The sequence below is a fragment of the Folsomia candida genome, unplaced genomic scaffold, assembly GCF_002217175.1.
Source record: "Folsomia candida strain VU population unplaced genomic scaffold, ASM221717v1 Fcan01_Sc002, whole genome shotgun sequence".
In the NCBI taxonomy this organism is placed as follows: Eukaryota; Metazoa; Arthropoda; class Collembola; order Entomobryomorpha; family Isotomidae; genus Folsomia; species Folsomia candida.
The window spans coordinates 3,723,775-3,736,206 of record NW_019091194.1 but is presented as its reverse complement, the minus strand read 5'-3'; the positions used below and the strand labels follow the sequence as shown (position 1 = coordinate 3,736,206).

At 41.1% G+C, this 12,432-nt stretch overlaps 3 protein-coding genes across 7 annotated transcripts; 2 read left to right on the top strand and 1 right to left on the bottom strand.

The window, feature by feature from the left end:
- The first annotated feature begins 233 nt into the window (after positions 1–233).
- On the top strand, positions 234–3,162 carry LOC110844587. Its single transcript, XM_022090825.2, has 6 exons — positions 234–509; positions 601–770; positions 1,060–1,384; positions 1,488–1,703; positions 2,015–2,510; positions 2,695–3,162. The coding sequence occupies exons 1-6, from the start codon at positions 287–289 to the stop codon at positions 3,080–3,082; spliced, it is 1,818 nt and encodes a 605-aa protein (XP_021946517.1). The 5' UTR covers positions 234–286; the 3' UTR covers positions 3,083–3,162.
- A 2,321-nt stretch (positions 3,163–5,483) lies between these two features.
- Positions 5,484–10,711, bottom strand: LOC110844293 (collagen alpha chain CG42342). 5 transcript variants are annotated; one of them, XM_035848360.1, is made up of 22 exons: positions 10,165–10,706; positions 9,988–10,085; positions 9,595–9,630; positions 9,452–9,523; positions 9,320–9,391; positions 9,146–9,196; positions 9,014–9,050; positions 8,907–8,951; positions 8,791–8,843; positions 8,647–8,691; positions 7,816–7,924; positions 7,668–7,740; positions 7,572–7,597; positions 7,351–7,503; positions 7,247–7,290; positions 7,107–7,180; positions 6,776–6,827; positions 6,543–6,623; positions 6,278–6,304; positions 6,104–6,139; positions 5,953–6,037; positions 5,484–5,775 (listed from the first exon to the last, which is right to left on the bottom strand). In XM_035848360.1, exons 1-22 carry the CDS (start codon positions 10,424–10,426, stop codon positions 5,618–5,620), a joined length of 1,689 nt encoding a protein of 562 aa, XP_035704253.1. In that variant the 5' UTR covers positions 10,427–10,706; the 3' UTR covers positions 5,484–5,617. The 5 variants fall into 5 exon arrangements, with proteins under 5 accessions (XP_035704253.1, XP_035704254.1, XP_021946155.1 ...); XM_035848361.1 differs by lacking the exon at positions 9,595–9,630 and having other exon boundaries at positions 10,165–10,711; XM_022090463.2 differs by lacking the exon at positions 9,146–9,196 and having other exon boundaries at positions 10,165–10,689.
- Positions 10,712–10,956: 245 nt separating this feature from the next.
- Positions 10,957–12,344, top strand: LOC118434567 (longitudinals lacking protein-like). The gene is made up of 4 exons (XM_035848364.1): positions 10,957–11,361; positions 11,476–11,645; positions 11,734–12,051; positions 12,298–12,344. Exons 1-4 carry the CDS (start codon positions 11,251–11,253, stop codon positions 12,341–12,343), a joined length of 645 nt encoding a protein of 214 aa, XP_035704257.1. The 5' UTR covers positions 10,957–11,250; the 3' UTR covers position 12,344.
- Positions 12,345–12,432: the final 88 nt, after the last annotated feature.

Sequence of the window (12,432 nt, the reverse complement as noted above, 5' to 3'; positions counted from 1 at the left end):
TTCCATGACAACAACAAAAAAATTAATTTCTATGGCAACGTTTTTAAAATTACATTTCCATGCCAACGTACTAAAACTCCAAATTCCATGCCAACCATCCAAAATATTCAATGCCAACCACATAACAACAATTAAAGTTCACTGGCCCCATGGAAACCCGTTTCTCCCAAAAAAACCGGCTGGACCACTGCGTCTACGATTTTCTTTGACTTTCAACAACTTTCGATTTCACTCTCGTCCTCCTCCGCAGTTTAAACCGAGCCACCGAAGTGGACGCATAGCAACGATGAAACTCGTGATATTTTTATTCGTTGCCATGGCAACGGTTGCCAACACCCTCCCACAAAACTGGCCTTATCGGGACAACATGGAGTACTATGGGTATCAAAATAATAATAGGGGCAATTTCTACAGGGCCAGTAATTTGGGGGGAGGAAGTTCCGAAGATGATGAAGTCGAGGTCAACGTCGGAAATAATAAAGCCAGGCAGGATCTGAAGGTTGCCGGAGGTGAGTTTCCATGGGAACTTATATTTTTTTTATTAATTAATTTCCATGGAAACGGATTAAAATATTGCTATGGAAACAAAAACTCCCAAAGGTCAATCACCATCCGACGGAGCATCACCCGTCGTCGTCGTGGAAACCGGTTCTGCCAAACCAGTTACGGACCAAGTGAATACTAAAGCGGCCACTCAACCGAAATCGCCTTCTGCGAATCCCGTCCCTGCTAATCCGGCTGCCACGGATGCCAATAAACCTCCGCAGCCTGTGAGTTTTTTCTTTTTTAGGAATTTCCATGGAAATTTTTTGATTATTTTTGGGAAAATTTAGTGCTAAATTTAGTGCTAAATTTAGGCACAGAATGCTGAAAATTGGCATAGAAAATTGGCGTGCGAAAAATCTTGTGCTAAAATTTATGCTAAAAATTGGCACACAGAATGCTAAAATTAGCACAAAAATTGGCATGCCAAAAATCTTGTGCTAAATTTTGGCATGAAATTTGGCATGAAAATTTGGCATTTTCATAAAATTATATATTTCCATGGAAACTTTTCAGGCCTTCCCCCCTGCGTCCCCCCCAGCGACGACCCCCACCCCGGAGGACTCTGAAGAAGATTCAGAAGAAGAAGAAGGCGACGAGGAAGAAGAAGACGACGAGGACGACGATTCCGACAACCGCCGAAGGAACGACCCCATCGTGAATGACGTCACCAACGTTACGAACACTGAAACTACCATCAAGAAAACGCAGCAAAACGTTCCGAACAACGTGCAAACCGTGGAAGCCTTAGTTCCCGGCTACGTCACTGAACAGGGCGAGGTTTTAGTCCCTTTTGACACCGTTGTCAAGGAGGGTGGCGGGGTGGTTGCGGTTGTTGAGGGTGAGTGTCACGTGATACTAGCGGGAATTTTAAAATTGGCGGGATTTTTTGTGTAATTTTCTGGCGGGAAATTTAAATAAAAATCCTAAACCGGTTCCCATAGATCCAAACTACACGAAAAACGCCCCGCCCGTGGTCATCCTTCCCTCAGACGATTCCGACACGGTGAACGAAGTGGAGCGTCCCGTGCCCAAGTTTTTCAACCCGATCGGGGAGAAGCAGCTTTACTACTCGGAAGTCCCTCCACCGGGCAGCATCTTCACTTTCGACGATGACAACCAGGTGGACGAGGGGGTCAGGGGCGTTGCCAGACAGGGGGGTGAGTTTTTTTAATTCTATGGTAACGTAAAACGTTTTTTCTAAATTAAAAAATTCCATGGAAACGTTTTTGAAAATTCCATGGTTACATTTGTGAAAAACGTTTTTTTTTCTAATAAGGAAAATTCCATGACAACATTTGTGTTCCAAAACTTTACCCTAAAAACGTTTCTCCTAAACTCCAAAAATTTTCCCAAAAAACGTTTTTTCCAAAGTTTTCAAAATATTTTAGAAAAACGTTTTTTCGCAATAAATTTATTTTCACAAAAAAATTGCCATGGTAACAGAAAAATTATTTATTAATCCCCATAGAAACCTCCTCGGAAGAAACCCTTGCCGACGACGACACCTCCTCAGCCCAAGACGACGCCTCCGAATCCGACGAATCCACCTCCCCCCCACGCCCCCCTTTGTCCTTCGTCAAGGCGACGGCCCCCTCCGGCGAGGACGATGAAGCAGAATCGCTCGGAATCCGCATCGCTCGAATGTCCCCCGACTACGACCCTCGATTCAACGATTTTTATGCTTCAAGATCACCAAATTATTTCTATGCTGGAAATGGTTACTATGTGACGAGGTATCCTAGCAACAATAATAGGCGTCTTGGTTACTATGGCAACAACAGGAGGTATCAACCCGTGGCGGAGCGTTACCATGGTTACGGACAGGATTATTATCAGGAAACTGGGCCCGAGCCGATTTATTATTATCGACCGGCGAGTAATGAAAAGGTGAAGGTTATTCCTCTGGCGAGCTTTGACGTTTCCATGGAAGAGAGGGAGTCAGGGGAGGTCAGGCCCGTCGTTAGGTGAGTTTTTATTTTTTTTTGGTTGTCATGGAAACTAAATTTTATTTTCCATGGAAACGGAATTTATAATTTTCCATGGAAACGGAATTTTTTAGTTTTCCATGGCAACTTAAATTTTCCTGTAACCATGTAAAAATAACCTTGGTTGCTATGGAAACTAAAAAATTTTCTAAAATTCCCACAGCCCCTTCCGCTACCGCCCCTCGGCTAGCCCAATCCAACACTCCCGCCCCCAACCCCACCCCCTTTATCGTCGTCGCCCCCAGCAACCACCTACCCGCCCCCTAGCAACCCAAAACCGAATAATAATCCGCCGTGGTGACAAACCCTCCAACGTGGTCGCTGTTTACGACGTCCAGGGCGGCACCCCCGTAACCAGGCAACGAATCAATAAACAAAGGAGAGAAGCCAAGGAATTGAAGAAAAATAAGAAAAACGTCAAGAAAATCACGGTGGATCCTTTGGGGTTGTACTCCCACGGGGGGAAGAAAACCCACGGGGGGAAGGTCAAAAGGGGACTTTATGAGTTTGGGGGGATGAAGGAGATGAAACAAAAAACGACGAGGGAGTGAGGGGAGGAGATTTGATGAGGGGTTTTTAGTTTATGTAATTTTAATGTTTTAATGAATAAATGACTTTGAGGGGTTTGAATTTTTGGGGTGTGTGTGGAAATTGGCATGGAAATTTGGCACAAAAACACCTTTGTAGCACTATCTTGAATCCCATAAATTAGAAAAGCCACCCGACAAATAACTATGGATGATTGTTGGTCAACGCTGCAGGTCGGCCCGAAGAGCATCCATCAGCGAACAATAGCGAACTTGAAGTCGATTCTTCTTCCTTTCATCAATTGCTCTAGTAGTAGTCGCCAACGATGTCGATGTATTCTACTGGAGTCTGGCAATGGTCACTCATAAAGATGTTGTCTCGCTGAAATTTCCTGCATTTGAAATTCCCAAACTTCAACAAAAACATAAATCTGGAGCCCAAACATGAAGGCAAAAGACTTATTAAGTCACTGCGCCATACCCGAGGACGACGAGCAATTAGAGTCTTTATAGTGTCAGAGCAACGCCGTCATTCCAAGACTTGCTTCCCACGCACGCAGTATTGCTAAATCTGCGCCAAATTAAGGAATTCGGGTCCTGGACAAATCCAGTAAAATAGAATATTACAAATACTGCATATATGGCTGCTGCTGTTTCTGGTTGGGATCATCCAAGAAATATCCGAGATAGTTCTGACTCTGAAAATTTTTCTGATTTACAAAAGCTGATTTTTCTGATTTACCGAATTAAGGAATTCGGGTCCTGGAAAAATTGCATGCATGCAAATTGACCACCCAATTACAAGTTTTAAATAAACAAGGTCCCAAAAAGTGGGAAATCTTAGTGAGGAAGTGCAATTACAGCTAATAAATAATTTTAGATTGCAGAATTTTTGCATGACTATAAATATATATGATACAATAAATGACTTGTAAATGACTTTGTAGCACTACAATATTCAATAAATAAATGACTACTATATATCCTACTAAATGTACATATTATTATTATTATCATTATTACAAGTTGAGTCCGAGTTGACGTGCTTCTAATCAAAAAATGCTAAATTAGGACGTGAACTCTCGTGAATATAATTTCGTGTTGAACACGGAGCTTATAGTAATTATTAATCTGCAAAAATATTAACAACCATGATCTTTCCTATTACTCTATTACTACTACTACTACAACTATCGATACTCTGCCTAGCAATTTTCCTATACAAAAAGTAAACAGCATAAAATCGTCTTTCTTTAATTGTCCGTCGTCGTACTCGATTAAAGCGAATCAGTCAAATAAATGTGAAGCCAAGCGAATATCTCTCTGTCGTCAGTTGTTGTTGGTATTATTTAAAAAAACGATTGGGGAAAGTAGTAGAAAAGAAAGTTGATTTAAAAATGAACAAAATCACAGAAAAACTGTGATAAAAAATATCATGCAAAAGAGAGCTGAGAATTGATCAGTTTTATTAAATGGAGAAATTGACAGTGGTATTTCAAACCAAATATTTACACCATGCTTCCCAAGTAAAATCCGAATCTTCTTTTGATTTCGGAGAAGACAAAATTTCGTGTACAACGCTCTGTCCATCATTATGCTATGATCATTTTTCATAAAGCTTGCTTTTATTTAATTAATGTCCTTAGAAAAAGGATGGAACCCTTGCTTATGAAATAACGGTAAAATAAACTGTAAACCAATGTAATGCTTTTTCTTCTAAGGACTCACATTTGTGTCAAAACTTTTCAGGTTCGACAAGTTTCAAGGGTTTATACACAAACCCTTCGAGAAATATTTTAGATTTTCTTTTAGATTTATCCAAATCTGCAAAATGTGTCTTACAAATATTAGAAGATGAAATTGCACTGTTGGGACAGCCGAATCTCGAGATGCCTGTGCTGATTTTGGTAATTTCAATTTCTGAATTCATACATAATTACATTCATACAAAATTTTCTTAAACCAAAGAAATTTCCAGAAAACGAACCTCTCGCAAGGCAAGGGACTCGGTGGTTCGAGTAATCTGGGCCTGCTCAACTACCTGCGTGGATCGCCGTTTGATTTCGAAAGCTGGGCAAATCTGACGGATAATCCAAATTGGAAATATAGCAACCTTTTACCGTATTTTCGAAGGATTGAGAATTATCAGAGGGGAGGTGGAACAATCGTAAATTGATTATTGCACATGACTAACTAATTTTTGTGATGAATATTTTTGAAAGTAAATATATTTCCTAAATTAAAATCCAGCAATGACGCACCAAATTTGTCACTAAAAATGGCGTGCTAAAAAATTTGCATCAAAATTTGTGCTAAAAATTGGCATAGAATTGGCACAAAATTTTGGCGTGCTAAAAATTGGCACGGAATTTGGCACGAAATTAGCACAAAAATTGTCACCCCAGAAACACACCCACACCCACAATTCTCTCCATATAAAACCTCGACATTTTTATTGCTCCACTTCATCAAATAAATAACATGCTCACAATATTTTTTATTATTCATATAAAAAAATACAAAAGAAAACTCGCACAACAACATTCTCACAACCGAAAATTATCTATCGTACTCGTTATAATAGTCACTACTGCTACTACTACTCGGCGTCGTCGTCAGCGGCGGCGGCGTTGCCATGGCAACGGGGCTTTTTATTACACTAGGATTATGATTAGTAAAATAATTACAACCGGCGAGTGGCAAACCGTCGGGGCCAACTGTAAAATTTATTTTTATATTTTCATTAGGGGGATTCACAAAATTTAAGTTTTGTTTAAATTTCCATTAGGGGTATTCGTGAGCTAGGTTAGGGTCGCTTCACATAGTAAAATTCATCACCGACCTTCCAAAACTAGCCATGATGAATACCCCTAATATCTACAAAAATCACTCACCTGGACAGGGAGCATCCAACCCGGGCACGCCCTGTTCTCCTTTTGAACCTACGTCTCCTTTACGACCTCGCTTTCCAGGGGCGCCCTTCAGAGTTGACTCAATTTATCAAAATGGGGCCCCCAAAAAATTTCTTAGTTAAAAAAAACTCACCAACTCCCCTTTGTGACCAATTTCCCCCTTCGGACCCTTTTTGTTAGTTTGGTTAGTAGTTTTGTGTGGTGAAAGTTAAAGGAAATTATAGAAAAGGAAAAGGTTTTTGTTTAATTTAAAAAATTAAAAAACATAAAAAAACTATGAAGAAAATGGTGATTTGTAGTGACGTACTTCACTCCCAGGAATACCGTCCGTTCCCTAATGGAATTTATTTATTATTAGAGTTTATTAAGGGGTATTGGGGGGTTTCACGTCGCCTTTGTAAAAAAGTGAGACGTGGAAACCCCCAATACATATTGTATAATTTATTCAGGTATTCTCTATATAAGGGGTTTTCACGTCACCTATTGGTATTTGTAAATGCTCGCAAATATTTTTTTACGGAGTAGCGAGGTGACGTGGAAACCCCCAATATATAGAGAATTAAAATACTCACGGGTAATCCTGGTTCGCCCCGCTCCCCTTTGGAACCCCGTTCCCCTTGTGCACCTTTCATTCCGTCGAGGCCAGGGGGGCCCTGCACATTATTTACTCGTTATTTTTTTTGAAATTTTTAATTAATCACATGCAAAAGTGCTGTGCAAAAATGGCTCCGCATGCTTATTTACAAGGGGGTTTTTACAGGTTTATTGTTAATTTTTGGGGGGAATAAAAAAAGTGGGACCTTACCGAATCCCCCTTTCGTCCTAAATCGCCTCTAATCCCCATGGGCCCGGGTAATCTGTGTGTGAAGAAGCATAAATCGGGCGTTTTTATATATTTTTTAAGAGTTCAGAGAACCCGAGTCAGAGTCATTCAGATTTTATATTGACTCTGTATCGGACGCAGAGACGACGGTTACATAAGGACTGACTCGGGGTTCGATTTTAAAATTAAAAGTATAAACCGATCGCTACTATGGGGGCATTCACGTCAACTTGGTAAAAGCCACTTTGCAATACATTTAACGGACGTGAACACCCCCAAAATATTTTCTTAAATTAAAAATAATTTTCCGAACCCCATGATCCCCTGTGGCCCATACTCCCCCTTTTCCCCCCGTTCCCCCTTCATTCCATCCTGACCGGCGAAACCCTGGAATTTCAAAATTCATTATTAGAAAAATTACTATAAACCCCGACTCGGGCTTAGCGAACCCACCTTCAAGCCCGGCGGCCCCTGGAGTCCCTGTGGTCCAATGGGTCCTATAAAATTTAATCGTTTTTATTTAGCTCCCCCATGAAAAAATCTATCAAAAAAACTACCCGGCGGTCCCGGAGGCCCTTGAATCATCATTTCCGACAAGTCCGAGTTTCCATCTTGTAAATGTTGATGTTGGCGTCGTCGTAATTTTTTGTACTTTTGAGTTTCCCCGCGATCCCCTTTGTCGCCGCGGGTGCCGGGGTAACCAGGGGGGCCTGCGCGAGGGGGGTTTAAATATTAGGGGTTTTCATGGAAATGGATTTTATTTAAAAAAACAACTTACCAGGCAATCCAGGTGGACCCATTAGCCTGGAGATTTAAAAATTACATTAGGGGTATTCATTACGAGTTAAAATTGCTAAAAAATTAATAAACGCACCCTGGAGGCCCAATATCTCCATATTCTCCTTTGTCTCCTTTAGGTCCGACCCCTCCAATCGAACCGGGTGGGCCTAGAAAATTTTTATTAGTATTATGGCCCGATTTATACTTTCTTAAAAAATTCTGCTTAAGAAACAAAAACCCACCTTGGGGTCCCGAGGGTCCATCTCTCCCATCGATCCCGGGAGGCCCAGTTTCTCCCCTCAAACCCGGTTCGCCCTTCATAGCCGCCTCCCCGTTCAGACCTTTACGGCCCTAGGGTCATTTTTTAATAATAGTAATAATTCTAAAGGGTGATATTTTTGGTGGAAATTCATTACATACTTTTTATCATTAATCGTAGAATTTTTGTAGCAAAAGCTGAAGCCAAACTCAGTAAAATAAATAAAACAAGAATTGACCCTTTTCCCCCTTTTTCCTCTGGGCCCCTTTTCCCCAACGCCTTTGGGCCCAAAATCTCCACGGTCACCCTTTTCACCGGGGGGCCCTTTTAGTAAAGGTTTATTTTAGAGGGTGGCGAATTTTAAGTTAGGAATTTTGCATAGAAATTTATAGTAACAAGGGAGCCACCAAGGGTGTCGCACGTGGATTTTGCCCAAAATTTTAAAAATATTTCGCAATAAAATCCATGCGTAACATCAAAAGTGGTTCCCTTGTTAAATTAAGGGTGGTATTCTTAAAAAGAGTAAAAATTTCCTCTCGCATTAAGAATACCACCATAATTTAACTAATTAAAAAATTACCCGGTGGTCCCGGCGGTCCTTCGACAATGCCCACATTCCCCCCGTTATTATTATTAGTATTACTACCCCCCAAAAATGAGGTAATTCCACGATCACCCTTTGCCCCAGGGGAGCCCTTTTCGTTGTTAGGGAAAATTAGTAAAAATTGTTAGTAGCGAAATTATAAGAAGCTTATTTGGTTAGAAATTAAGGAGTAAATTTTTGGTTCGAAAAATTAGTGATTAAAAAAAATACCTTCAATCCGATATCTCCCTTTTCACCCCGGGGACCGATTTCTCCCTGGAAAATTTTTATAAAAACAAAGAGGTGGTATGAATAAAGTAATTTTAGGGCTTATGTGACCGTCATGTCCGTTCGTCCGCCGATTTACAAACCCACCTTATCGCCGGACTCCCCCTTATCTCCACGTTCCCCCCTCTCGCCACGTTCCCCTAGGAAATAATTAAATTCCAAAATTATCTCCATGTCAACGTGCTAAAAATAATAAAACTCACCCTGCCTCCCATTGATCCCCGGCACACCCACGTTTCCTGGGGGACCTACACAAAATTAACACTTAATAATTATCCAATTTTTATAAAAACAATTTTCTAAAACTCACCCCTTGGCCCCCCCGGGCCCGGTTCCCCTGGTTCCCCCTAAATTCCAATAAAAACCACATTAAAAATCTCCATGGAAATAAAATTCAAAGCTCAAAAAAGCAGCCATAGCAACAGAAAAATAAAGAACCAACTCTTAAAGTTAAAACATGACTCTGCAACTTGAATCCTTGTTGTTCCAGTTCCTTTAAAAAAATAAAGAAAAGAAAAAAGAAACCATAGAAACCATGGAAAAGTTAATTTAGAAAATTAAAATTAATAAAAAGCGTTTGCCATGGAAACTATTTCTCTGTGAAAAATCTTTAAACCTTGATGGCAATAATTTCAGCGTAACCAATCGTTCCCCCAGAAACGGACGTCACCGAGCGTTTTACACCAAACTTTTATTCGTATAAAATGGGATTATTTTATTGGAATAATAATTTTTTTAGTTAAGTTACCTTGGCAGCGGTGGAAATATTGTAGCCAGGACTGCCCGCTTGACCCTTTTCACCACGGTCGCCGGGGGGGCCCTACGAGAGATTACTTATTGTTAGTTTCCATGGAAATTTGGGTTAGTGAATTTTAAAAAATGATAAGTTACGGGCTCTCCGCGTGGACCGTCGAGTCCGATGGGGCCCTTTTTGAAAATAAATTTTGAATAAAAATTGTGTATTTTAATTTAATTGAGAGATGGGTGGAGTTACGTTGGAAGGGGTTAATATTTTGGGTTTTTTAATAGAAAACCAAGGTTTTTTGACGGTTTTTTAAGGGTTGTGCCTTTTTTAAAAATCTTGGGGACTTCGCATGGCCCGAGTCAGACACGTGCAAAATTTCAAATCAAATTGGATCAGTTTAGGACAGTTATCCCAAGACGGACGAACAGCAAAACATAACGACTACATAAGCCCCAACTCGGCCTAAAAAAATGGTAAAATCCACAAAAAAACGTAAACTCCATAACAACTCCCCCCACCTCTCCCCCCTCTTAACTTACAGGAAAGCCATTCTTCCCAGGGGGCCCTACCGGACCCACACCCCCGACCTCACCGCTGTCCCCTTTTTTCCCTTTCCTTCCCCTTTTCCCTGGTGGTCCTGTTGAGTCAAAAAAAATTAACGACCCACATCCTGCTTAGCAATCAACAACTCTTAATCAAGTCAATTAACCACGAACCCGCCGGACACGAGCAACCATTTGGTTGTCCTGGCAACAAGATTGAATTTTCCGAAGAAGAGTCGTCATGGGAATTTATACTTCGCTTAAATCGGATAACTGACTCTTCTTTTTGAGAGGAATTTGACGTGTGGAGACGAATTTCTATGGAGACGTTGTGAATTATGATTATTAACAGGATTATCAGTTGCCATGGGATTTTTCGGGGAGGAGGAGGGGGAGGAGGTGGTGATTTAGGGGTGTGACACGTTTCTAGGGACATTTTAAGTGGGTGTGGTTAGGTTACTATCCAGGAATTTATGGTTTCCATGGTTTTTTTCTAAGGGAGATTTAGGAGTGTGAGTGAGTGCGAAAGGATGGAGATGTTGTGATGGAGAGGGTTTTGATGGAGAGTTGTTTTATTGTAGAGTGTGGATAGAGATGGAATTTTTGGTTATATCACTATAGTGATTTTAATAGGGATATATAGTGAGAAAGTTGAGATTTCTTTGTTGGATTATTCTACGAGGGGCATGGTGAGATTTTCCGTTTCCATGGGTTTTATTATTTCCATGGCAATAGCCTAGCAATATAGCATAGCAATAATATAGCATAGCAAAATTTCCATGGCAACATACGCATATCGCATAGATATTCACGACCTAGCGTAACTACCTACACGTCTCTCTCCACTCCAGACTCGACTCTAACCGTTCGTGTATAATTCGCAACCTATTCGCAATATTCGTCGTCGCATCCCCATCGCAGCAGACACCGCACCACCGCACACACACACTCTTTCGCAAATAATTCGCAAATATATCTGCGTTGCCATACCCACCACATCGCCACCACCACTCACACTTACAGCACAGTATTCGCATACTACATTCGTATAGTTGCAAAAATTCTATATATAAAATAAGCCGGTGTCCTTGAATGCAACTCTTCTTCTCTTCACTAAAATTCACTCTTCTCCTCTCTTCGCACACACACTTTTTGGTCAGTCTTCTCTACACTTGAATTTCTCCACCGACCATGGTCTCCACATCTCCATAGCAACTCAAATTTTATTTTATAAATCTGTCTTGTTGTACCTGAGAAACCATGGAAACCTCGGAAATTTATAATCTAAAATGGGACGAGCACTACTCGAAAGTCGTGTTGGAGAGTTTCTGGAATCTGCTGGGACAGGAGGTCCTCACCGATTGCACGTTGGTATGATGGGGTTTTATAATTTTGCGTGTAGAGTTACCATGGATATTTATTTGTCACTATGGAAATTAATTAAGTTACCATGGAAATTAATAAAATAAATCACCATGGAAACAGGTCTGTAGCACCCCAGCGGAATCAGTCCAAGTCCACCGCCTGATCCTCTCTGCCAACTCCCCCTATTTCCGAACTCTGTTAAAAACCCACTCGGCGCACCCACACCCGATCATTATTTTACATGATGTGGATCTTGCGGTGCTCAAGATGCTCGTCACTTTTATGTACAGGTAATTATCACTTTTTTAAATTTTGTTTCCATGACAACCGATAGTAAAATTTCCATGGCAACTGAAAAATTAAATAAAATTTCCACAGGGGCGAGGTGAACGTGTCCTCCTCGACGTTCCCCCTTTTGTTGAAAACGGCAGAGAACTTGCAGATAATCGGCCTCAGTCAGAGTCAGCAACCTTCAAATAATCGGTTCTCGAACGCCGTCTCGAACAGTCCCGTGCAGACCACGCATTACTCGAAAAAGGCGAGGATTCTGGAGAATTCCACGTTTGATGGGGGGTTGAGAAAGGTGTCGAATAGTGGGGGGAGTGGGGGTGGGGGATTAATTTGGGTGGGGTTGGGGGTGGGGGGTTTGGGGAGAACTCAAATTCGTGGAGGGATGTGGTGCAGGAGCAGCCGTTGGTATGTGTGGGTTTTTATTTTTTTTGTGTGTTTCCATGGAAATTAATTAGATTTTTTTATTGTTTCCATGGATAAAAATTAAATTTTACTATCGTTTCCATGGAAAATTTAAATTTTCATCATGGTTTCCATGGAAGATTTTTTTTATTCTTCATTGTTTCCATGGATATTAATTTTTTATCGTTTCCATGGAAAATTATAATTACCGTTACCATGGAAATAAACACCTCTCTTATATTTCCGCAGTCCCTGCGCCGTCCGACGCCCCCCCTGCAGCCGCCCCTCCAGATGAGCAAAAAAGAGTCCATCTCGGCCCCGTGCACGCCGTTGACGAGCAACAACCTGGACTACTACGCCCTGCGGAACCACCACCACAACGAG